The sequence below is a fragment of the Electrophorus electricus genome, chromosome 24 (assembly GCF_041902795.1).
Source record: "Electrophorus electricus isolate QZ-2024a chromosome 24, ASM4190279v1, whole genome shotgun sequence".
NCBI classification, from domain to species: Eukaryota; Metazoa; Chordata; class Actinopteri; order Gymnotiformes; family Gymnotidae; genus Electrophorus; species Electrophorus electricus.
The window spans coordinates 12,886,312-12,912,711 of record NC_137520.1 but is presented as its reverse complement, the minus strand read 5'-3'; the positions used below and the strand labels follow the sequence as shown (position 1 = coordinate 12,912,711).

At 48.8% G+C, this 26,400-nt stretch overlaps 1 protein-coding gene across 12 annotated transcripts in view; it reads right to left on the bottom strand.

Moving 5' to 3' along the window:
- The window catches only part of znf385a (zinc finger protein 385A), a 63,365-nt gene that overhangs the window by 1,772 nt on the left and 35,193 nt on the right, over positions 1-26,400 (bottom strand). For 2 of the 12 annotated variants that reach the window (XM_035522620.2, XM_035522622.2), the window contains exons 2-8: positions 22,697-22,842; positions 16,855-16,965; positions 12,380-12,551; positions 7,247-7,549; positions 4,313-4,497; positions 3,938-4,030; positions 1-3,579 (exon numbers count right to left, since the gene is read on the bottom strand). The exon at positions 1-3,579 is cut by the window's left edge and continues 1,772 nt beyond it. In XM_035522620.2, coding sequence (XP_035378513.1) covers positions 3,352-3,579; positions 3,938-4,030; positions 4,313-4,497; positions 7,247-7,549; positions 12,380-12,551; positions 16,855-16,965; positions 22,697-22,842 — 1,238 coding nt within the window. In that variant the 3' untranslated portion in view covers positions 1-3,351. Of the gene's footprint in view, positions 3,580-3,937; positions 4,031-4,312; positions 4,498-7,246; positions 7,550-12,379; positions 12,552-16,854; positions 16,966-19,442; positions 19,916-20,136; positions 20,259-22,696; positions 22,843-26,400 lie in introns of those variants that run through there. The other 10 variants (XR_014119721.1, XR_014119725.1, XR_014119722.1 and 7 more) reach the window with 10 other exon arrangements.

Here is a 26,400-nt window from a genome sequence, read left to right as displayed (position 1 = left end):
ACACCCATGGTTTAGTCCGTCTCACCTACACCCATGGTTTAGTCCGTCTCACCTACACCCATGGTTTAGTCCGTCTCACCTACACCCATGGTTAGACCGTCTCACCTACACCCATGGTTAGTCCGTCTCACCTACACCCATGGTTAGACCGTCTCACCTACACCCATGGTTTAGTCCGTCTCACCTACACCCATGGTTTAGTCCGTCTCACCTACACCCATGGTTAGACCGTCTCACCTACACCCATGGTTAGACCGTCTCACCTACACCCATGGTTTGACCGTCTCACCTACACCCATGGTTTAGTCCGTCTCACCTACACCCATGGTTTAGTCCGTCTCAACTACACCCATGGTTAGACCGTCTCACCTACACCCATGGTTAGACCGTCTCACCTACACCCATGGTTAGACCGTCTCACCTACACCCATGGTTTAGTCCGTCTCACCTACACCCATGGTTTAGTCCGTCTCACCTACACCCATGGTTAGACCGTCTCACCTACACCCATGGTTAGACCGTCTCACCTACACCCATGGTTAGACCGTCTCACCTACACCCATGGTTTAGTCCGTCTCACCTACACCCATGGTTTAGTCCGTCTCACCTACACCCATGGTTAGACCGTCTCACCTACACCCATGGTTAGACCGTCTCACCTACACCCATGGTTTAGTCCGTCTCACCTACACCCATGGTTAGACCGTCTCACCTACACCCATGGTTAGACCGTCTCACCTACACCCATGGTTTAGTCCATCTCACCTACACCCATGGTTTAGTCCGTCTCACCTACACCCATGGTTAGACCGTCTCACCTACACCCATGGTTTAGTCCGTCTCACCTACACCCATGGTTTAGTCCGTCTCACCTACACCCATGGTTTAGTCCGCCTCACCTACACCCATGGTTTAGTCCGCCTCACCTACACCCATGGTTTAGTCCGTCTCACCTACACCCATGGTTTAGTCCGTCTCACCTACACCCATGGTTTAGTCCGTCTCACCTACACCCATGGTTTAGTCCGTCTCACCTACACCCATGGTTTAGTCCGTCTCACCCTCTAAATCCATACTTCTTTTTACCCTGGTACACTACCTGTAGTGCATAGACCACGCCCCTTTCTTTCCTAGTGCCCTCCTCGTGCAGGTTTCATACCTACATAGAAAAATATTTTTTTTGTTTATTTTTTTTTCCTCAGAATCTTCACATCACTATGTAATCAACAAAACAGTGTTCTATGAAAATGAACCAAAAAATAACAACAAAATAATAACATTAAATCAACTGTAGTAAAAGAATTCAAATGATATGCATTGCATGGCTTTAGTTTCAAGACTGGAAGTTCAGACCAGAACAGGAGATTGTATGGGAACATCCAGTTGGTACCTTGCTATAGTTCTCTAGTATCTTCTCCCGCCACTTCCTGTCTAGTTATTACTTTCCTCTGTTTCATTCTCCATCTCCCACCCTCTTGCTCTCTCCGTCTCTCTCTCTTGCTTATGGAGTGTTCTGTGAGCCTGTCACAGGTACGGCTGGGTGTCAGGCTGGGAGCTGCAGGATAAGGTGGCAGACAATGAGCTGGGCTCACCTTGCTGGCCTTTTTGTTGAGGTTGCATAATATGGAAGAGAAAGAGAGAGAGAGAGACAGAGAGCGAGAGAGAGAGAGAGAGCGAGTGAGAGAGAGAGGGAGAGAGGCAGAAAGAGAGAGAGAATGAGAGAGAGGGAGAGAGAGAGAGTGAGAGAGAGAGAGGGAGAGAGAGGCAGAAATAGAGAGAGAAAGGCAGAAAGAGAGAGAGAGAGAGAGAGAGAGAGAGAGAGAATGAGAGAGAGAGAGAGCGAGTGAGAGAGAGAGAGGGAGAGAGAGGCAGAAAGAGAGAGAGAATGAGAGAGAGGGAGAGAGAGAGTGAGAGAGAGAGAGGGAGAGAGAGGCAGAAAGAGAGAGAGAAAGGCAGAAAGAGAGAGAATGAGAGAGAGAGAGAGAGAGAGAGAGAGAGAGGCAGAAAGAGAGAGAGAGAGAGAGAGAGAGAGAGAGAGAGAGAGGCAGAAAGAGAGAGAGAGGGAGGAAGTGCGCGAGAGTCCAAACATGTGCTTATGTTGTCGGTCTCTGTCTGGGGTCACTACCTACCAACCAGTCCAACATGTCTGCAGTCACCACTGTGAGTCTACTTACAGCTGCACTGTCTTCTATTTGACATATTTCATTTACGTGTTACTACCAATATCAGCCAGCTTGGAAGTGCTGAACTACACTACACTACAAGATAGAATAAATAGATGTTTACTGGTCTGCCTTTGAGAGCTAGGAGAGTGTTAGCCCATCGCACACAGAGCGATGAACAGCAGGGACTCTGGGATCGCTTCTGCACTTGTCCCCGGCCCTGTGGGCAGAGGGAGCTCACTTGATTGAAGGTTGACGTTTCCCCTCAGGAAATGTTTTGATGAGTCCATTTTGAATCCGAATCACAGAACCACTTCTAACAGACTCTGAGAAGATGTTTCCGCAGACTAGCATTAGGTCAGCCGGGGCCTCTCTCACCCGAGATGGCGACCGACCGGCTGTGCTCACAACGACCGCTGCGCCCGGCGTCTCGACCCAAGTCATGCCGTGGCTGCCTGCCGTGTGGATCGCCATGGCTCCTTCCAGGAAGCTGTTGCCACTTCGTGACAAGACACATGGCATCTCGCCCGGCCGAGTTCTAAGGGGCACGACTTGATCGAAGTGGAGATGTCTCAGAGCAGCTGTCTGACTGACGGAACTTGGCTTTCTGTTGTTGTTCTGTTTGTTTATTTGTTTTCAGGTGCGCAGGGCCTGAACCAGAACGAGAGGGGGGAATGCGCACGCACTGCGGCACAGTCCATGTGGAAACAGTTAGCAGTAGTCTTTCTGTATGCATGTTTGTGTTTGTGTATAATAGTGTCTGTATATAGTTACATAACTCACCAGCAGTGCAGCTGGTCCCTACGTGACTGCTCCTGTCTCACAGTGTTTGTGTGAAAGGAAGCGAAGGGTAGAAGGTGATGCACAGGAGAACTGCATGAAGTACTATATACTATATCTCCCCTCCTCACCATTCGCCTATTCATCCGCCAATCACTCAGTCAGTCCCGCCCAATAAAGGAGGAGGGGCAGAGTAAGGAAGAGAAGGATGCAATTCCTGGCAGGTCTTCTTTTCCCTTCTTTGTTGTCCATTTTCCTCTCACTCTAGCTTGTTTTAGGATCGAGTAGTTGGTGGATGAGTTAGTTGTAGTCTTTGCTGTGGTTTACTGTTTGTTTTTTTCTCTTGATTTCTTCACAGTGTGCTTTAGGAGGTGCTGCTCTCGACTGGCTGTTGCGGGGGGGCTGTGTGTCAATAAGGAGAGAAGAGAATCGGCCCGTGTGAGGTGCGGATGGGCCCAGGGGCCGGCCTCAGGATGGCATGGCTAAGGGGCGGTCCCTGCAGGAGATGATGATGCGGGTGTGGGGCGGGAGCAGCGGCGCGCAGAGCCAGCGGACCGGAGGATGCAGCAGCTGCCATCGCTGCGGCAACGGCCAGAGGACTGGGCAGTAGGCCAGCACCCAGGGCTTTGGTGAGATCCTGAGAGAGAGAGCACAGACTGAGGCATACAGCAGAGTGGAGAGACCTGAAGCTGACAAGGGCTTAACAAGTTTTATCCATAAACGCGAGCACTGGAGACTCGTCACTAAACTTGTCCCAGAGCTGCACTCCGGGCAAATCCAGCTGATAGTCAAAGGGTTAAACAGACACTTAATGCCTGTTTTTAATTGTACACTAACAACAGACGCCTTACTATTACTCCAAGATATTAGCTTATTTAGATACAAGCTTAATTTATTCTAAGGCCCTGGATAATTAAGATAAATCTGTCTCAGTATGCTTATTTGGTGAGTTGGTAAGCTCTTCTCCAGGAGCAGAGGTACAGGCGAGAGCTCACCGCGAGGTCTGCACCCCTCTGCTTTTTGTGGCGGCTTAGAAGTGGGTTGGGCTTCCCTGCTACTCCATCCCGGTGCCTTCGACTTGATATGTGCTGTGGACACACACACACACACACACACACACACACACACACACACACACACACACACACACACACACACACGCAGTCAGCAAAGTGATTGTTAAATGAATGATTGTTCAGACTGTGCTTCTCAGTCTAGTCATCCATCACTGTGTGTGTGGACTACAAAGGAGGTCCAGTGTGAGTCAGGGACTGCACTTCCTCACAGTTAACGATCAGAGAGCAAACGGATGGGTTTAACTACCCAGACTTCCCTGGGGCAAGGGTACCTTCCTCCTGCCACCAACTCACCTGTTTGAGCTGCAGTTCCGAGTTGACCCGCACGTTGCAGATCTCACAGTGGAAGGTGCGTTCCTGAGTGTTGGGGTCCGTGGGCCCGCCTCCCTGTTCCCCGCTGGGCTTGGGGCACAGGCGAGGGTACGCCTTAATAGGGCCCAGCCCACTACGGGCCTCCAGAATGGTTTTGTGTTTGGTGCCTGCAGGACACAGAGACACACAAGGCAGGTGCAATGATAGTATAAATTACATCAGTTCACCTAAGGAAAAAATACTAGAAGAATAACAGCTCCGGTTATTGGAGCCTCACTGAAGTCAGGCATGAATGAGACTATGACCATCTGTTCCATCTGTAAGGGTCTGTGTTGCCTTTATGCTGTATTCCTGACCTCAAGGAAATGACTGCTACTAATTTAGGTATGTGAACTTTTACATGTTTTTGCCTTAACTGAAGACATGTGTGACTTGTAATGGCCTCTCTCTGACACCAGGGGGCTCAGTTAGCAAGCTTCATACCACACACTGCAGTGTGCAGTGTTGTCTGCAGGTTTGTCTGCAGGTTTGTCTGCAGGCTTGAAACAGTCATGGATAGATAGATGGCATAAAAATCTCTTATAAGATTCTAAGATTATAAAATGTTAATATTTTATAAAATTCTGTTTACTTAAGTAAAATGATAAGTAAACAGAATTATATAAAATATTAAATATTAAAATATTGCTTGCGAATCATGTCCGTCTCAGAATCAGTTCTCAGAATTACAGTAAAAGTTCATAAATAATAAATGTTTTGATTAGAAACCTTAATAAATTAATTTATAAATCAAGTGTTTGCCCACCGTTGAGTTGTTTTATATGTTTGTATGTATAAACAGTAAGGACACTAGCTGAGAACACGGTATTGCATAGCTGTTTCAAAACTGCATTCCTGAACATTCTTGAGTATACACACCCAAACACACACTGTGTTTTGTCCAACACCAACTTCATCAATTATCATTGATGTGCTTAATAAAACATAGCACATGTTTCTCTTTAAATGTTTGCGTGTCATGTCTCTGGCCTGTGAAGATGAAAACATTGCTCAGCCCTTCACAAAGAGAACATGCAATATGCTTGAAAATATAAAAAGAAAGATGGATCCAGCCAACAATGTGGTCCAGCCAACATGGATTCCCCACAGCTAATTTCATGTTTTTCTTCCTAGCTTAAAAAGAAAATTCCAGCAATATCCGCACGGTCGTTCTACAAATTGAGAACAGCCATCCTCTCCTTCCTCCTTTCTGACCCTGAGTTTGCCTCGCGTCCCCAGATCCCAGAGCGATGTATTTGTGTGTGTGTGTATGTGCGTGTGTGTAGTTTGGGTTACAGTGAGGGTAAGTGTTGTGAGATGTGGAAAGATGCCAGCAGACCAGTGTGCGTGATGTGTGCATGTGCCAAAAATGCACTCTTGCAATGTTTGTTTCAAATTTGCTTCCAGTTTGGACAGACAGTAAGAGTCGCTCACATCATTGTCTAAATACAATCTACACATAAACAAACAGACAGACGAGCAGGGCCCGCAGGCTGAGACAGTAATTGGAAACGCCCTCGGGGAACCACCTTCTCCAGGCTACTTCCCGCATGACACGTGCTTTTGCGTTTGATGCGTGATAACTTTCAGAGATTGGTTTGGTGGACAGGCTATAGGATGGGAGCAGCTCTGATCTGCTCCAGCTGGTGTTGCGTTGCCAGCCCCGCTCCCCAATCAGTCAGCGCCGTCTGTCTGAATATCCCTCTGTTGGTGTACACAGCTGATGTGCAAACATCGAAGCGTGAACTTGATCTCGCACTTGTTTCCGAGTAACACAAAGCTGAGAGTATAAGCAAAGGCATCAAACATGGTCACTAAGTCTTGGTTCGAGCCATTAATATCATCAGAAAATGATAAAATTGGTTTAAGTGCCGGTGTATTTAACTGAACAAGCATGGAACGTTATTCACTCTAATCAACTTATCCAAACAGCCAGGCTCTTGGTGACATTAGAACAGTCTTAATTAAACTGGGCTGTCTTCTCATCATCCAGAAAGACTGAGTGTTCAATAGCAGGAATGAAGTCACATATCCCACTCTTCCACTGCGAGAGCATATGGAGACAGACCCTGGTACTCCCAGCAAAGGGAAAACTGAATACTGCACCAAAGGAAATACAGAGTGCGGATTACTAAAGGGAATATTATCTCAGAGAGTTAAGGGACGGGAAAAGATACTAGGCCATGCTGGAGGTGATCACAGGACAGCGCGACAAAGAAAAAGAAATAAAACAGGCTACAGGAATAAACCGAAGCAGCTCTGTAGTAAGACAGACGGGTTTTTGTGCCATCTCTGGGGCACAGTAATGCAGTCTAGTCATGTGTAAATCACAGATAAGTGAATGGGTGCTGTTGCACAGAGACACAGCACAAGTCTGATTTTAGACAGTGAACCAGCCGTTGCGCATTGGCAGTAATTGCTGGCCTGCCTCTGCAGCTCAACGGACTGGAATGCCTTCAGCTAAGCACAGCATATTTCTGCAGCTCAACATACATGCAATATCAAGCATTTTTTAGCAGGTCAATTCTTTAAATAATTATGCTTTTCGCAGGGCTGCTTCATGCTGGGATGCAGGCTCTGGGCACACATGTAGTAAAGTATTCGTGTAGTAGAAACTTCATCTTAATGGACACGCCCATCTTCCTCATCTTCCCATACTGAGGCCCAACCTCAGTAGAACAATCTTGGTAACCAAACACCTGTGTTGAATTTGGGGAATTGTTTTCTAGCGCAAAAAAGAGACTTTTTTTTAAACATTTGAATTAATGCAGACGGGCCGCTTAAAAGTACTCATGTGGCCTCTTGATTGGTGTGCCAATCTAAAGAGTGCGGGGGCCTGCGATTGGTTGTGTCCAGGGTGGGCGTGGTCAAGCTCACCTTTGTTGTGCGCCTCCAGCTGGGACAGAGAGTTCACAGCCACTTTGCACAGGGAGCAGTACAGCAGCTTCTTGGCCTTGTCCTCTTCAGTCTCGGGGTTTCCGTGAGCGGGGCCCATGACTGCCGCAGTGGCCCCAGGGCCAGCTTGCTCCGGGTTTGAGGAGCCACAGCCTGGGATGGAGGTGGCAGCGGGCAGGGCCAAGGTGGAGGCAGGGCTTGGCATGAGGGGACCAGGGGAGTCTGGGGTAGCAGGGGCTGACATGGGCCCCTGGGCTGCCAAAGACCTGTTCAGCTGCGTTTCATCTGTGAAGCGAAACAAATGATACAGTTTATGCCCAAAGGTGCATTCACAGACTTTACTGGGGCTTTGTTTCATGCATTTGGGACAATTTATGAATGTGGATAAGTGTTTCAGGTCAGCACCATAGAAATGCTTTTTCAAATTTTCCTTAAAACTTAATACACATTTGAAAAAATGATGGCACGTAAAGTTCAATGCTTAGGAGGGAGTTTTAAATTTGCTTGAATTTCAAGGTGTTGTTTTTATGGGGAACCTCTGCTGTGTTTTGATAGACAGGGGAAAAATTTATGAAATGACGTGGTTTCACCCCATTAATCCATCAGTGTGTTTGTTTTACCCTGTTATTTTTAGGTAAGAAAATGAGAGCGTGTGAGTGAAAATGCAGTAAATGCTCTCTCTCTTTCGCTCTCTCTCTCACACACACACACACACACACACACACACACACACACACGGGGGAGGGGCGGAAGAGAAAGAATAAGAGAGAATACAAGGATAGAGTGCATATGCCTATTTTGGCAAAAGCAATTACCCCTGTGAGTAACGCTTTTGGCATTCGGTAAGGTTTGGGTGGAGTGCAGCACAGACCCCCTAAATTTGGGTGGAGGGGCATTTCATAGTTCCCCCCGTCACCTCCAGTAAAACTGAATGATACCTCCGTCCACCACAGAGGACAAAAGGCACAGATGGAACAAACTCAGCCACAGACTGTCGTCTTGGAGGGGACACAGTGGACTCGTTCTGGAATATAAACATGAACTTAAACTGCTCCATTTCCTGTTAAGCATTAGGTGTGGTTTTATTGTTTATTCCTACAAGCTTTCATGGCGTCCTGGACGTTAAACCTCCGAGCCTGTGTACAACTGCCCCAAACGTAACACAAGGAGCAGATTTTATGTAGGCTGCGCATATTCCTCCTCCGCTTTGCCCTTTCACACCCACACCCACACCTACACCCACACCCACACCCACACCCACACCCACACCTACACCCTCCAGGCTAGCCTTTTCTGTCTGTTTGCAGAGCAGATGTAAGCCAGGGGGTCTTCCAGGCTAGTCTGATGGATCAAAGAGCAGCGTAGTGGTACGGGAGCGGATGTCCGAGCCAATGACCCCGTGACCCATCGCTCACACAGAGCTCCACACACACGGCACCGTGCGCCATCGGCACTCTGAAGAAGTGAAGGCGGGTTAAAGATTAACTCCATACTGCCCAAGGAGTCTTCTAAAGAGCCTTTGAAAGGGACTTCAGCTTTGAAAAAAAAAGTAAAATTATGTTTCCACATGTTTACAGCTGTACACTGTTCATACTTGTACAAACCTTGTGTACATATATGCACATGTACAGTCACACACACACAACATTAGCTTGCTGTTGTGAGGATCATCGGTATGAGTGAAAGGTAAGGTTCTGCCGAGACTACAGTGTGTTCCTGATTCAGGTCAAATTCCATAGTCGGGGGTGGCGAGTCCAGCCAATCCGCTGATATTAACCCCCATCGTCTCCTCCCTGAGGCTCGCTCCTCCACTCCCCGAGGCTCGCTCCTCCACTAGGTGCCCTTCTGCCTTTTGGGCAGAAGCTGACAGCGCACAGGCTGACAAGTCACTTTTCCACATAGCGCATATTTCACATTGTAAAGAGACAAGCCTTGCATAAGCCATCAAAACGAGAAGTGCTGTCTAAACACCAGCAAGCTCTACCATAAATATTTTAAGAGCAGGTTCAGAGGGGAAAACAGCACTAAATATTTTTGTTTCTAATAGCGAAATGCCCTAACCAGGCACCGAGCTCCAAATGTGGGGACGGCAGCTGATTCTAGCAGAATTACAGTGGCTTAATCACACTACGCACGAGGCTGTTAAATAGGAAAATATTCTCCATGTTTCTCAACAGTAAACTCACCACTTGCTACAGAGCTGCTCAGGTTTCACAGCATCAGACAGAACCTCAGCAGCATGGCCTATGGTGTGTGTGTATGTGTGTGTGTGCGCGTGCCCGCGGGTTTGTGTGCACGGGTGTATATGAGACAGGTGAAGCAGAGGGCTGGCTGACCCCTGCAGGTGGATCAAGTGTTATGGGGGTCAGGTGGGAGGGAGAGCCACTTTTCCCCGCCCCAAGTTAATAATTAATGAGCTCTGAAACACGAGGCCCACACCAGCATTGCGGCTGATGAATAATGCAGTGATGGGCATTTACTCGTAATCACTCTCTCGCTCCTTATCTCTGTGTCTGCGCTCCGAATACTGAGCCACACAGGCCTGGTTCTCACCTGTCCATCTTTATAGACTCAAGCGGTGAGAGCCTAAGGTAGCTTCGGGGGTGGATAGCGATGGAGCCAGCTGAAGAGGTTTCGAGAGGCATAGCGAGGTGGTGCTAGGGGACAGGATATACAGATGCGCCCTACAACACTAACTCAAATTCAGCATGCAGCCTGTGCACATTAAGAAGCTCCTGCTGGCCAAAGGGGCCGGCGGTGGGGTGTTTTTAAGATGAACCGCATGCTGGGTTTAGGAGAACCATTCATTACGGATGGAGAGAACGAGGAGGAGTGAACCAATGCGAGTAAACAGATCCAAGACAAACCTCCAGCACCCCAAGCTCTGACCCCCCCCCCCCCACCCTTTTAATTCAGGGTTTTCATCCAGGAAAACTGCCTCTGGTGTGGCTCTTGGTGTGTGCTAATTTACTGGGTCTCCAGGCAACAGTGGAAACCCTACACCCGCGCTGGTTAAAAGGTGACTCTGCTGTTCAGGGTATTGTCCTTCCACCTTCTGAAATAGGCTCCAGCCATGTGTGGAAGACAATCTTCAATAAATAATAACAGTTCCAGCACTGCACACCGGGGGTTCTCATGAAGTGTGGGAATTCTCCTTGTTCTCTCCAACATGAACACTCACCACTGCCCCCCCCCCCCCACACACACACAGATACACTTGCAAAAACGTACACAATGCATAAAAGGACTACACCCACATCTGAACCTTGGAATCTTATAAATACACACACATTCCCGGCATCCACACACATATACCAGTGAAAACCCCAATGAACTTTGAAGCACAACAAAAAAACTCTAAAATGTTGCAACAGAACACACCCAGCCAAGCTCCCCTCACTACACAACTGCACACAAACACATGCGTATAGAGTGCACATACACAGACACACACACCTCGTCTTCTACCCCTGGAGAGAGGGCCTCCAGCAGTCAGATGGGACTGCAGCTGTTGGCCCATGGAAGCTCTGCTGTGATACTGATATTACAGGAAGGCACCAAAACAAAGAGACTGCTGGAAGATATGAACTAGCAGCCAACGTACTAGAACTCTAGAACTGTGTGCGCGCGCGCACGCACGCGTGTGTGTGTGTGCGCACGCATTTGTGCAAGCATGTGAGCACACGTGTACATGTGCGCATAGTACGTTTGTGTGTGTGTGTGCATGCTCGGAGGGAGGGGGTTCACAGGCTAGGGGTTTGGATGGAAAAAAGCATTCTTTCATTCTTTCACATGTATCTGCTTTCACATTTAGATGATGGCCATCTTGTTTTGGCCCCCCTCCCCGCAGGAATTCACCCTGGCTCACATGAACAGATGACTCTGTGTGCAGGCAAACCCCAGAGTGACAGATATGGTCATGCTGTCTGCTCTGTTCCACCCTGCGCCTCTGTGTGTCTGTTACAGCACAGACAAGCAGCACCACTTCACTGTCATTAAGAGGGTCACTGTACTTCCTTTCAATCTACACGCATTTGAATCTGAACTGCACTTTGTACTTGGGAGTTACAGTACAGACGCCCTGGTGTGGGGAAGTCCGGGCTTCCTGCAGCAGTCAGCCTTGCTCTTTGGAATTCTCTCCTAGTTCGCATCCACAAGGACATGCAAGGCGAGGCTGCAAAGGCCACTCACCTTCGGAAAATGCCATCATGCTTTGCTTGCCTCTTTCCTAACGGTTTGATCCAGGCCTGAGCCAGTGCTGATGAGTTCATGGAAAGCGGACTGAGAGTAACCAATGGGAGGACGAGGGACTGGGCGGAGCTGGAGTAGCTCAGCGTGACCGACGGAGGCGCCCTACTTCTTCCCTCGCTCCGACTCTTCGTCCTCTCAACCTGTCGGCTCGAAGGCTTCGCCGCGATTAATCGCTTTTGATTAAACGAACGTCGGCTCCGATGCTTCCCATGCTGCTGTCCTACATTCCGCCTCTCCGTAACCTATGAACCGTGACCTCTGCTCTTTCTCTTTTTCATTTTCTCTCTCTCTCTCTTTCTATCACGTTCTCTGTCTTTTTCTGTCTCTCTACATTTGCTGCTCACTATCAGCCAGTCGCCCCATCACAGCTGGTGGTCTAATCCCTGTGCCACCACCTACAATGTCATAAGCACATCTGCTGGTCCTGCCCCACAGAGAAGCCAAGCAAACGCTGTGCTCGCATAGCAACCGTGTAACGTTCCAAGCAACGCGCCAGATCCATCTCTAAACGGGGACTGACATCGGAGCTCTTCGTACGAACCTCATCCGTGAATTTCAGAAAGCAACTATTTCGAACCGGTCTGACTTTTTGCATCAGTAGTTAAACAAATAACATCCTAAATGGTTTACATACGGGCATCTTTAGGAGCATAAAGGCATAAATGCTCTTAAGCATAAATTGCTGAACATAATCAAACCCAGTCATGAAGAGTGTACACTAGGATATCGGTGGGTGAAGGGAGAACCAGCTGATGAATGATCGGCTGCAGTATGGCTAAGGATACACACGGTTCTCGTCACAATACACAGCTACACATGCTGCGCCAACACAAGTGTGTGGCTTTGTTTGGGCTTGTTTCAGACCTGCTCTGCTGGAGTCAGTGTCTCCGCTGGGCAGCAGCGTCCCTGGGGGTGATAGTGATGCCATGGGCCCAGGGGGAGGCTTGTCACTCTCCAGTGGGCGACTCTTGGAGGTCTCGATGCCTTTGACCCTCCTGGCATGGCGGTTGCCCTTGTAGTGGGCCTCTGCCTGGCTCTGAAACAAGAACAAAAAATTAGCATGCAGCCTGCACATGCTCGTGAGCGATGCTCGAGAACCCGGCCTGCATGCGCTCTCAGCAGGCTCGTGAGCGATGCTCGAGAAGTCTGTGCCAGAAGGCCTTTTTTGTTTCTTTTCCAGCTCCTGCGAGTTCACATATTTGGCATTACTTGGTTAACTGGCTCAGTTGTATCTATAACCCACCACAAAACTGTATGTTTAGTGCTGAGATATCAAAAATGATGAGAGATAAACGCTCATTAGCAAAGTTCAGTACCCATCGAAAGAACACAGCTCCAAACACAGCCACTGTGATACAGTACACCAACTCACACAGCAGAACACAACAAACCCCATCTAAGTAAGTCTTACAAGTGCCATTCTACACCCGTGGTGGCCTCGAGACCAGCAGACAGCAGGTATCTTACACTGGCTCCCAATCCGTGCACCAGGAGCCGATACGAACACCCGTGGCCCTGCAGGCCGGGGCAGTCGGGGCCCGTCACCGGCTGTCATGGCTAAGGCTCTGAGAGGGATGGTCTGTGGATGAGGGGTAAACACAAACACATAGATGGCGCTCTGTCAGCCTGGGCTCACCTGTGGAAGCTTGCACCTCCACCGACCCGTCACGTTTCGTTACAAATGTTACAACACCCTTACTGAATGTTCAGAGAGGATGTTCATCCTTATTGGATGTTCACAGGACTTTTGGTGAACCTATTTGTGCCCATTAACGGTAAAATCCATCAGGCCACGCCCTCTAGGTAAATCAAACCAACCAAATATGGTGTAATTGTTTGTTTTGGAAAACATATTTGTCTGAGAATGTCAGCGGCCCTCTACTTAGCTGTCTCAGGGGACTGGGTGAAGAAGAGGCTGGAGTCAACAACAAAAGAGACCCAGATACACACAAAATAGCAAACCATTTTGATCCTTAATCTCCAGAACAATCCCAGCTCTGTGGGGTGTGGAATGGTACGTTTTACTCATCCGTCATGATGACTGCACTTTCGGTGGTGACACAGGGTGGATGTTTCCAGGAATGCACATGAAACAACAGGGGTCTACATCATGATTACGAAGGGCAGCGCTGTACACCATGGGGACATTTGTTTCACATGCATCACCCAAGCACAGCAAATTCACCCCCCCCCCCAATCCCAATCCCAACACCACCCAACCCCTAATCCTGCCTCAGCAGAACACTGCCTACCAGGGTGGGGCTGGTGGTGAGTGTGTGGCAGGATTATCTGCTGCTGGGACGTGGTGACAGCTGCCCTGTGTGCCAGGGGAAGCGCATAGGGAGGCAGGCTGCCCAGACTCGGGGAGCATGCCGCCAGGGCGTAAGGCGCCGGGCTTCTGCAGGATAACCGCAGCGCAGAAAAACACATGGCGAAACCAGAGGTCAAATGCCAAGGCCCGCAGCGCCACTGATGCAGACAGGTCCGAGGCTCAGGCTAGAGGAGTGACCCCGACGATATCATCACTGTAGCAATGCCAGACACACACTACACAGGGACAGGATGTAGCAGTGACAGACACACACCGCGCAGGGAAAGGCTTTAGCAGGGAGAGACAGGCTGGACAAGCCTTCCCCAAGCACCCTGGCAGGCTGTGGGCTGTAACCAGTGCTGGCAGGGCCTTACACAATTGCCAGACTGTAATCGAAGCCCCTCGGGGCACTGGAGGCATTGAAGGAGTCGCCTGTCTGAAGCTGTGAGATCACGGCACAGGAGGACTACGAACAGCACGCCTAGGTCCTGGAGTTGTGTAGGTGCCACAGGCTGACACGAGGGTCATAAGGTCAAAGGAGGGTGGGGAAGAAAAGTATATATCTGAGTAATTAAAAATGCACTGAAACAGACTAAACGGAATGGGGAGGAAAAATCTGAACACATTCCCTTTTCCAGGAACAAATGGAAAAAATGTCATATCACATTTGGTGAAAAGAGCCCAGAATAATAAACATTTGATAGTTTCAGCTTGAGGACTGCATAAAATCTTTAGTTTTTTTTACAAGAAAGACTCTAAGAGACACAATCTGATTTATTGGAGGTTGAATGCAGCTACGAGGCACAATATGGCCAGAGCTTATGAAACAGACAGATGACTCTTCTTCCTCACAGCTTGCCATATGGACAACAATTACTGTTTCTCACTGAACCACAACAACATATACAGTGGCTAAAAACAGCCAATGCAGCGGCCCGGCTGGGGGCAGGGTAACAGAGGGAGCTCCGCCCACAGTCATTTTAGGTTTCTAAGTCAACCCTGCTGGGACGGGGTTTAGTGGGAGCAACAGGCCTCGTGAGAGACTAGCAGAGAGTCACAGAGGACGGTGACTGCACTTCGAAACAAGGCCAGAGGGGGGCGGGTTGGTGCCCCCAGTTCTCGCTCGTCCCGCAGTACGCCATTGTCGCGGTGACATCACTCCTGCGGCGCGGCAGGGTTAGAGGGTTGGGGGGGGGGGGGGGGGGGGTCTGCGACCACTCGTCCATGAGGCGCCACAGATCGACCCCCTGCTCCCTCCACCCTCCTCTCCACCCACCTCTCCACCCTCCTCCCCGCCCCTGGCTTGATGAACACAGCGCATGATAAATGCTGGCAGCCAATCCGCAGCCTTCCCCATAGCAAATCCGCTCGCTTATCAGCAAGGGGGATTAGGAATATATGAATCCATAATGGAGCGTGAAATGATGGCTATATGGGGCGAGAGGACGGATTTCCAAGGGATCAACGCGCTGCTCTCTCCAGGCAGCGTTGCCGAGGGAAACAGCTGCAGCCGCTCTGCGCCTCCTGTTAATGACGAATTATTACATGCACTTCCTGATCGCGGCACCTGAAAAGGAGATGTGAATGCCTGGCAGAGCTGATGCCATCCGCGCCCAAGTCACCGTGGCTTCAGATGGTTTGACATTGCGCAAAAACTCTCCTTTGTGCTGATTGGCCATCTGTCTGTGTCTGTCTGCTATGTGTACCAATGAAACAGTGCTCTACTTGCTAAGCACACTAAAGACAGTAGCATCTCTGTGTGTGTGTGTGTGTGTGTGTGTGTGTCTAAAAGAGGGTATTGTAATTATATGGATCTCTTTTCCTGTTCAGAGAGCTGCTGGCGTCAGGGATGCACTAAGAGGTGCAGGGCTTAGTGTTTCATCCATTCATCACGTGTCAATATTTACAAGTATTTACAAGTGTGCTTGCTGTATGTGTGGAACTGGTTTGACTAGCAGGTCTCAAAATGAAGAGCTTCAGACATCACAGGTCCATACAGAATTCAACAACATGACCAGCCAAGCAAAACAGAGCATAAATAATTGTTACTCATCAAGGGAGAGCTATCTTTAGTGGCACAAGGTCCTGAACTAAATATCACCTATGTAAAAAGACACGCTTCGTATTTAAGCCACCGTAAGCTGTCTGTTCTCAGCGTGTCCTCCCTATAAATCATCTGCCTCTATGTTGGCTAACGTCTACTTCACAGGTCCCTACAGGCAGGCGAGACCTTGCTTCTCCGAGTCGGCTGCAGCTTGGACATCTGCTGAGTGGAAGCTCCATGTTACAGCCTTCCGCCGAGGATGCCACATTCCACCCATGATTACAGTGCTGCTCAGTAAAAATAGCGCATTTCTGTGGCAGGGGCGTGCCCAGGCGTGCGCCGCACGCTGTCAATCACAGCTGCCATCTGAAGCCGGCAGCAGAACATTCCAGGCTCCGTTTTCGCCCTAACAAGCAGAACCACCGTGGTGCTATACAGCACACGAGCTGTAGAAACGATAACAGCCTTCACAGAACGGCTGTTTTAAAAGAGCTTCGCTGGTCCCTTTGCAAGAGGGGAAGTGTGTAATATCACACTCAGGAACTTTCTGAAAACAGGGAGGATTACCGTGGTTTTTTTTTTCTCTCGACAGGATCTTTTTGACACATTCATATGGCTGACTGTTATTGCCGTCCCTGTGCCAAAACATCCTTATCAACTTTATATGTTGATAGAGATTTTTAAAAAGCACTATGAAATCATGGAGGGAAAAAGAAAATCCCGTTTCCTGCTCAGCGCTTCCACGGCAACAGTGGAGGCCTCACGAGGGTGGGTTTGCTCAGTTCCCCTGGTGCACTGACAAGAAGGATCTAAATGAGGATTTAGCAGGACCAGCAAAACACTCTTCATACATGCGAAACACATGTCCGCTAATAACACCAGTGTGCGCACAAGCTGTTTTCAGACCCTAACAATAACAAACCCAGGAGCGGGCCGCACAAGCCCGTACGCATGGTTACGGAGCTGACGAAGCGGGGTGCCCACCTCGGAGTTGAACCGGATCTGGCAGACGTTACAGGAGATGACAGGCCGCTTGGTCTTGACCAGAGGGACACCAAAGGTGTGGTTGATTACTGCTTTCTGAACGGGATCCATCTGTGATGGAACAGGAGAGAGACAGAGAGAGAGACAGGAAAGAAAAAGGAGGAGTGAAACTAAAGTCTCTTCTACACACAGCAGCGTCCATGAAACAGACAGGCCCATTAGCCAGGTTGATGGAGTGGTGTGCACAGCTTGCTCGGTGGGTGGAGTGGGATCTGGGAGAAGAAAGGGGGTCAGGCCAGGTGAACAGCAGTCCTGAAATATCACTTAACCCCATAAACGTGGACAGGGGACCAACAACGAGCCAATTACCAAAGACGATTACCAAATGACGAATCCCGGTTAATACGCTGACAGCTTTCAGCAGACTCCGCACCGGGCCGCGGTGGTCCTCAGGGAATTAGTAATTAGGTTGCACGCTAAAGTCAATTTATCAGTCAACCTGACTAGAGCGTAGTGATTATTAGGTCTGAAATAAACTGCAGTGAAGAGAAATCACTCCAACTGAGATTCTAAGCAGATATCTCATAAAATAAATAAGGAATAAATGTTTCGGGAAGATTCGTTAATGGCTGGTCTGGACAGGAAGCTCATAAAATGCCTTCTCAGGACATAAGTTTGCTCCTGGCACTAGTCACCGCAGCGGGGCGGAAAGGCGCAGGCTAGCTGCGCTAACTGTTGTATGACACATTCCCCAGAGAAGGTGTATGCAGTGACATCATGCTAATTGTTTCAAGCAACGTGCCATTAAGTATCATTAGTGTGACTTTCCCAGCGTTGCAGTGTTTATACTACATATAGCATATGATGAATACAGTATATTGTATTACACTATATATGTCAAATATGGATCTGGACATTAAACATGTCATTTGTGCAAAATATTATCTTAAATTCAGCATATAAGATTCAATATATATTTGCTGTGAGGTTTTCTTTCACTTCTCGACACATTGCTTGTACTCAGCAACAGGCATTGAGAACTATTGCTTCACTTACACTAAGGGACTTTTTTAGCTTTTTCAAAATGAATTGTGTGCACTAGTGGTGTGTTTTACTGCAGCGTCTAAGAAGCCTCTAGGTTGTGACAGGGCCGCCTCGTCGGTTGGCTGAAGAGGCAGCGTCTGACAGGGACATTCCCCGAGTCAAACAAAAACAGTTTAAAATTCTGCACAGGCAGCGTATCTAAGCAACCACCTATTAGAAGTAAATATGCAGAGGAGAGACAGGGCTGGGGGAATGTGGCATGGCCGACAGAGACCATCTGTAGGCCCAGGGCCGGATGTCCTCTGATTACTCCCCGCTTATCTCGTTTGGCTGCGCACCCCGAACTCGTCCGTCCTCTGCAGGTCAAAGGGTAAGCGGCGAGCCGTGGGCCGACTCCCAGGGATTAAATGAAGGTGGCAGTTAGCTGGAAACACCTGGAGCTGAAGCACGTGGGAGTGGCGAGATCAACGTTAGCCTGCGTTGACTGACTCTGGTAGGGAGCGCAGGGTGGGTTCGGGGTGGGGCGGATGGGGCTTTGGAAAGTCTGCCCAGAGCACTTAAAGGAAACTGGCTGCATGATGGAGTTTCAATAGCATGCAGAGCTCAAGATAGCAAAACGGCGCTTCAAACCGAAATCATGGGTGGCGCCCATCTGTGGCTCGGGGAGCAAAGCAAAAATAACCCCCAGGACAGTGTTGTTGTTTCTGGGTTTTACTCCTAGACTTCTCAGTCTCGTGTTCACAGTACAGAGATGTCACACCATTTGTGGAAAATAAGGTGTTATGATGTCACTAACACAACAACCTACTCTTGGACCAAATAATGCTGATAACACACGGGTAATATCTGGGAGGAGAAAAAATTACACTCGTTACAACACTGAACGCTTTCAATAACAACGTTTATCACGACCACGGCAGAGGAGATGCCAATGCTTGCGCTGTTATCTCCAGTTCTTATCCAGTGTGCTGCGACACACTGAACAGCAGTGTCTTATATCTATACCCTGCACTTCAGAGAGAAGGGCAGGAAGTCGTACATCTGACCACCACTGGCTTCTGCTCTGCTGAAGTAAACATCACACCCAGATCTGGTATTCTCCAGCACAGCAGATACCTCCCAGCGACATTCATGACACAGACCATCACAAACGAAACCGAGGTCAGACAAAGGAATGCACGCGAAATAGCGGCGTCGTGCAACTGGCGTAAACACACAATCACATACAGACACACAAAAACACTCACTCTCCAAAGACACACATCGGAGAATCTACGTTTCACTCTGTTCACCCTGATACCAGCTTTCAACATTTCTTTGGGAATTATCACACCTGCTTTGTCAGAGAATGCTACATTTCAACAAGCCTGTTCTTTTCTGCAACAGTACCGACCGAACTGGTAACAGCACCAACAACACACACGACGGCAGAACAAACAGCTTCGAGGCAGATCCACTACTGTGAGCTGTGTGCAGCCTCTAACAGCCCCGTGGGGTTCTCTCTGTTGCCCTGCTTTAGCTCCCTGGAGCTGGGAGTCACTCACCTTCTGTTTTCAGCACCACAGCGAGCTTTCAGCTGCATCGGTTCGACTTTGGGAGCGTGCGTGTCTGTGTGCGAGTCTGTGTGTGTGTGTTTGTGTGTGTGTGCACATGTCAGTGTGCAGCAAGGGGTATGTGAGTGTGTGAAGCTTATCCAGAAGTGATCCTTGTGTCCCAGTGCACCACCTGATTCTCTCACACTCACTTGTTCACACACCCACACAAAATTGGAGCGCACTTCTTCTGAGACAGTCAAGATTTCCAGGCTCTAGATACACGGCTTTGTTTACAGGTCAGACACAGTCCTGCTCTTCCTGTTTCTGCCGAATTCTTCTGTTTTTATTTCATCACACTCTGAGCTGTAATGGTTATGTGAAACTTTCATGCTATGTCTCTCTCTCTCTCCCTCCCTCTCTTCATCCATCCTGTTGCTTCACTGTGAGCCAAGACCATACACCTGGCTTTGGTGCTCGCTCGCTCGCTCTCTCTCTCTCTCTCTCTCTCTCTCTCTCTCTCTCTCTCTCTTTCTCTCTCACAAAAAATGGACACACCCTTCCTCTCTCTCTCTTTTTTCCATCCTATATTTTTCCACTCCCTGCCATCTATTAATGCATTCTTTGATCAATGTCAATGTCAACGCTTATCTTCCCTGACCAACTTCCTTCCATCTCTCTCTCTCGCACACACACACCTACTCACCCAGTGCAGCGGAAACGTCGAGCACACACTCCTCAGCTCACTTCTCCCTGTCTTTCTTCTCTTTCACAATGTCCAAGTCTCTCCTCCACACACTGACTGTATCAGCAAGCAGCTTTGCACAGCCCGTACAATTCACCCCTCCCCCCCCCACCACAATGACTCAGACACACCAAGTACTTCCCGAACTCAGATGGACCTCTTGCAGCTGTTACCGTGCTTCAGTTCAAGCAATACTTCAAACCATAAAGTCCCACACTTCAAATCTCCACAGGTTAACAGTCCTCTCCAAACAGAAAAGGTATGTGGGGTCAGCAGAGGTAAACCCCCAAGCCTGCAGAAGTTTACGTGGACTTACACTAAGTTCTTGAACCACATTCTGGAAAACGGTGACTCTGCAGGACTTGGAAGGCTGCATGGCATGCCGGAGGAGCGGCAGGCTCGCTTCCTGCAGGATGCGCCAGACGATCGGCAACAAGTCAGCATGCAAGCTGCCTGCACCGGACGGCTCCCGGTGGAAATTCCTCGCCCTGCGGCATTAGCGAGTGCCAGACACTCAGGATTGTTCACGGCAGAGCCAGCTGCTGCATGTAAATTATACAGGCACGTCAGCGTCTATGAGCACATGAGCTCAGACAGGCAGGTAGATAAGGACTCTTTGTGAGAGGACAGGACAAAACGTTTGACTGGCTTGACTTCTTTAGCATCCAAGGGCAGACTCAATGAACTAGTTCGTTCAATGCTGGAGACCTTCTCATAAAATATGGTATTTAATCATTTACATTTACGGCATTTAGCAGATGCTCTTATCCAGCGCGACTTACAAAAGTGCTTTGTCAATTCAGTGAGCCAAATCTGTTCAGTTTTCATGTGCACACAACTCCAATCCACCGACAGATTCTAGACACTAAAAGTGAAGCTGAACTCTGTCACAACGCCTCCCACAAAGTTATCATGCCTCAGTTTTGTATGTCAGTGTAATTTCTGAGACCCATGTGAGAGTATCGCAGGACAGAACACCCTAGCACACAGCCTGTTTCAGCTCAGAAAACCTAACAGTTTTCTTTGCTCTCTTCAGCTGTTTACACAATCCTTCCCTGTTTGCAAGTCAAGTGTTGCAAAGAGTTTACCAGGAAACAGATCATTCTACGTAGACCACACGATGTCAACAAAGATCCTACCGATTCCGTGGCACTAGCAGAGTCAGCAGATTTATTCATCTGCAATCTGAGAAAGAGCTCATGCTTCCGCCTAAAATAACCAAAAGGGTTTGTCTTCGTACTTTAGTGTCTAACATAGGAACGAGCTTTGAATAATGCCAGTTCTTGGAGAGACACACAGTGCACACTGGTGTCTTATCTGCCCACCGACTGCAGCGAAGGCATAGCCAGCAGGTGCGTGGTGCCCTGTCCCGGCAGACGGCCCCTTCAGTACTACCTGGCTGAGGGATTTCCTGTGAATCTCCGTTCCAGTGGGCAATGGCAGGGGTACTGCAGCGCGCCTCCAGCTGGGTCCTAGAGAGGTAGATCACTGTGTCCTCCCAGCCTTGCCAACACTGCCCTCTGCTGGCCAGCAGGCACATTGACCCCCACCCCCACCCTGTGCCTGCCAGCTGCCCAGCTCCCTGTTCCCACTGCTCACTGGGCCCCTACTGCACAGATTTATGACCAGCTGTGATCTACAGATGCCTGAGCCTGCTTATGCTTTAACAAAAACCACGAATGCGAAAGAGCAACGTTATGGTCTTTTGGTTGGTATGCCAGACCCTTAACTCAAATAACACATCACTGCATTAAAGTATAGTTTGGCTATTTACTAAAAAGATGAATTAGGGGATTTGGAAGGAAAACATATGATTTCAATTCACGAGTGGTTTTAATTTCTTGAGCTGGCACAGGGAAGCGATCCTCCCTCTCTCTCTCTCCTGCTCTCTGCAATCAGGCACAGCCAAATGGCATGGCATATTTCACACTGGCAACAAGTGCTTGGAAACTTCCCTGCCGATCTCAGACTCACAAATGAAACCTGGCTCTCGTGCACAGCTGACGCCTAGGGCGCGGTTTGCTCACGTGACCACGCCGCCTCTAATGTTCCGCTGACCCGCGGTCTCCCGTGTTTGCATCTCGCGGTGCGAGCTGGGAAACACAGGGCACGATCTCTGAGAGCTGAGTGAGAAGAATGAGCAGCACCACAGCCGGAATGATTGGCCATAACTCACACAGTATTATTCCAGAGCTGGCAGAAATCAATGGGGCAGACCAGAGCACACAAACACCTCCGCTAGACATCACAAAAGGCCCAGGAGCAGGTGGACGTCCACGTATGGAGGACAGGAATCATCTCCAACTGGCATTGTTTCAGAAACCCTGCCTACTGTGGAACAGAGAACTCGGTCACTCACACAGACAGAGCAGTCCGAGATCAGCCTGTTAAACGACAGAATTGAGGATTTAGGCGGCATTTGTTTCTACCTGTAAGCTCACGTGTGTGAGGAAGCCAGCTACTGACCAAGCTGATGTTGTGGAAGAACCCAAAGGAGTGTGGTGGGGGTGTTACAGCTCACCGTGTTAAAATTGTGGAAGAGCCCAACGCTGTGAGGTGGGGCTGTCTCCATGGGAAACTGCAGGAAGGGCTTCATGTCCAGATGAGGTTGGATCACTGTAGGGGTCCGCAGAAAAGTGGGGACCGCCCCTGTTCGGTTGATACTTCCTGTAGACAGCAGAGGAGTTAGATGTCACATTACTACTGCGGAGAAAACGGCCATCAGTCATCTCTGGGCAGATGTGGACAGACAGGACCAGTGAAGAGACCGAAAGGTGCTCTGATGTTGGTGGCGTGAGCCTGCTACACAGGGAGGGAGGGTTATGTGCCGTGTTATGAAACTCTCTCGCGCTGAACCTCTGTCACCTTCCCCCGCCTGCATGTCTCTCTGCTCTCATCCCCCGGCACCCAGCGCAACCTTGTGGAGGAGCCTGGGAAAGGAGTCTCTCGACAGAATACAGCTTTAACAGTCACCGAAAGCCGCTTAATTTTCGCAGGCGGGTTTTTCCTCGCCTCTAGCTCGCTGCAGTCTTAAGTCTCCAGCCCCTTCCAACTCTCCCGCTTGTGCTGTCTATCTCGGTCTTAGGCCGCTTCTTAATCTTGGCGCCCTTTTTTTTTTGCCTTTCTCAGCTTCTTTTGAGATTGCTTGTCGACCGTCTCCGCTTTCCCGATTCAGCGGTGCAGCGCTCATGCTTCTCAACGAGAGCCCTCACTGGGTGGATGGTGGACGGCTCGGCTGCTGTCATTCTGGATAGCTGTCAGCATGCGTGTGGAGAGAGGAGAGGAGAGGAGAGGAGAGGAGAGGAGAGGAGGAGGTGTGTGTGTAGGGGGTAGGGGGACTCATGTCCGCACAGGCCACTGGATCAGACCTTCAACACTTCATAACAGCAAGCCAACATACAAAGAAAGAGCAAGACAGAGAAATACATACAGGCATAGAGAGAGAGACATGTAGAGAGAGACCAGAGAGAAGGGGGAGACAGGGAGAGACTAGTGTTGTGTATACGCCTGCTGACAAAAAAGAAATGATGTGTCAGACATTCTGGTAGCTGACGCTAGTCATGACTCCCTCATGCACTTAGGTGACCTTTGTCCTAAACGCGGCTCACAGCAGAGGCAGTGGTGTGCTCTGGGCTCGGGGTGTGCGTTCCGGCACGCTGCCCTCTGAACTGCGCTCACCATCACACTGCGGTACTGGCACGGCACGCGCCCAGCTCACCCAGCAGCAGGAGGACGGCAGCTCCTTCTGCCCTTCATTACGGCAGCTGTGTCATGACAGCCTGGAAACGGTGACAACCGACACCCGTTGGAGAGGGAGAGAGAGAGAGAGAGAGAGAGAGAGAGAGAGAGAGAGGGTGGAAAATGGAGAGATAGAAAGAAAGAGGGAGCTGAAGCAGAGGACTTGTGGTGTGTGTGTGTGTGTGTGTGTGTGTGTGTGTGTGCAGTTGTCCTTGCAGTTTTTAGAGGCATGGTGTGTGTGGTGGCAGTGCGCCACAGCCAAAATATATAAATCAGGTCCTCACTGCTTCCTTGCCCTGGTGTGTAATTACCTCATTAAATTAAAGCAGCCTTTCGGGACCTAGCTCCCTCTCTCACACTAAATCACATCCACATAGTATACATACATATGTTGTAGGACACACACACACGAGAGAGAGAGAGAGAGAGAGAGAGAGAGAGAGAATGACATCATTAATTTTATATTCAGTTGGCTGTGGAGCTTCAGTTGGTGCCTTCATAAAGCAGTATTTGTAAAACCAAAGTTTAGTAATATCCATAAATATTCCCAATTTCTCTTGCTGTTTCTCTTTCTACGTGCTGTTTCCAAAGATACCACTGCTAACGTTCCCTGGAATCATGCAGTGCAATTTCAAGAGTGAATCTGAGTACGTCTGATATGTTAATATACCCAACTACTCATTGCTGTTACTTTTTACAAAGTAGCAACAATTTTTACTTTTTGATTGCTCAGATATTTACTGATATTTACTGGGCTTTTGTTTGTTTGTTGCTTTTATTTTGTTACGTTTACACATCTTTGTATTTGGTTATTAGAGGCTTTATGTAATTATTGTAGCTTGTATCCAGACGTTCTCACTTGTACCCACAAAACAAAAATTAAGTAAAAAAACAGTTGACCCGCCTGACCAATGTCATTTCACCGCCTGACCGATGTGATATCACCGACTGACCGTCAAATTCTAACTTTCAGAGGTCACGATGAGGGTAGTGAATCTGCTAACACGGGGAATCAGAAAATGCTCTGAAAATTTAGCCAAGAAGGATGACGTCTTGATGACGCCACACATCCACTCATCCTCGGGATTTTCTGCCATGTCTCGTTCCATTCCGAATGATTTAACTCGTCCTTGATGAAATGAAAGATGGAGTTCACACTGCTCCCTTATTGCGTGGCAAGCAGATGAGAGCTGACATCACGTCATGCGCAACTGTCTGCGGTAGTTCAGTATGTAGACAGTGCAGGCCCAATTCAGGAGTGATTTGTTGGGAGTGTTTGATGTTTCAGGAGGGCAAGATGCCCAGTCTGTCTTTGATGTGTTAAATTAACACATGCTGGGCTTTAACAGCAAAGAAAACTTGGGGCATAAGCGTGTGAAGGGCTTGTCATGCTTTGCTCTCTGAATGAATTTCAAGAATAAAGTTACAGAAATTTCCATAAATGCTGTTTTCCCAGGGAGCGAAATGCTTGCCTGAGTCCGGAGTATTTTTCGTAACTGTTATGCCCTTCACGCCTGTCCAGTCTGTATCGAACAGTGTTTCCCAGAATCCTCTTAGCGGTCCCAGATTCCAGAGTTCTAATGCACCTGTTCCTAGTTAGACTATAATCCAAGTCCCTATATAAGGCCTTCTGTCATAGCACAACTTTGCATAGTCTTGTTTTGGTTTTGTGCGTTGTCCAGCTGAGCCTTTCTGCGCACATTTACTTGGATCACTTACCCTATGCACGCCTTGCTGGTTAACATATCTTTGCCTTCCCTGATTCGGTTTTGGTTGCTTCTCTCTGCTATCGACGGACTATTGCCATCCACTCCGGATATCCCTGTCACTGTTGCAATAATGTCCCTGCTTTAAACTCACAAGCGACTAACACGCTGTCCTTGAGGAAAGCCTGACCACAGCACACGTCAGGTTTTCCTAATCTTTTGCTGATGGCCTTTCTTGTATCTGCAGGATGTTCCGAAATGCTCATATTCAGTGGACCTTTACATCAAGGGTAGTAAGCACCAACTGTGATAGGCTCCTGCAGACTACAGACTATAATACCACAGTACAGAAGACACTCAATGCTTCATCACGACACTGGAGGATACTGAGTTTGGTTTTATGTTGAATATATATGAACAAATCTTCTAAGAAACAGGTGCAGTCTGTAGCATTGTGCAGCAGAGGGCTATGGATGTCCTCTGTTGCCAACAGAATTGTGTGTTATCTTGTTTTTGTAAAGGAAAAGGGTCAGAGGAGGCTTTCAAAGCTGCGTATGCAAAAAGCAGCAAATCTTATATCAGATCCTGAAAACGAGCCAAGGCAACAGCGTCAGCAACCGTCACGGTTGCAGCAACTCCAGGAGCGTTACAGAAATCAGTACATGGGCGTCTTAGCGAGCAGATTTCTCAGTGCTTTTCCAGTTCGGAAAGAATGCACTGCCTTGAAATAATCAATCCAAGCAAATTAGATGAAATGAGTCAGGTTTTTCCTGAGGAGGCA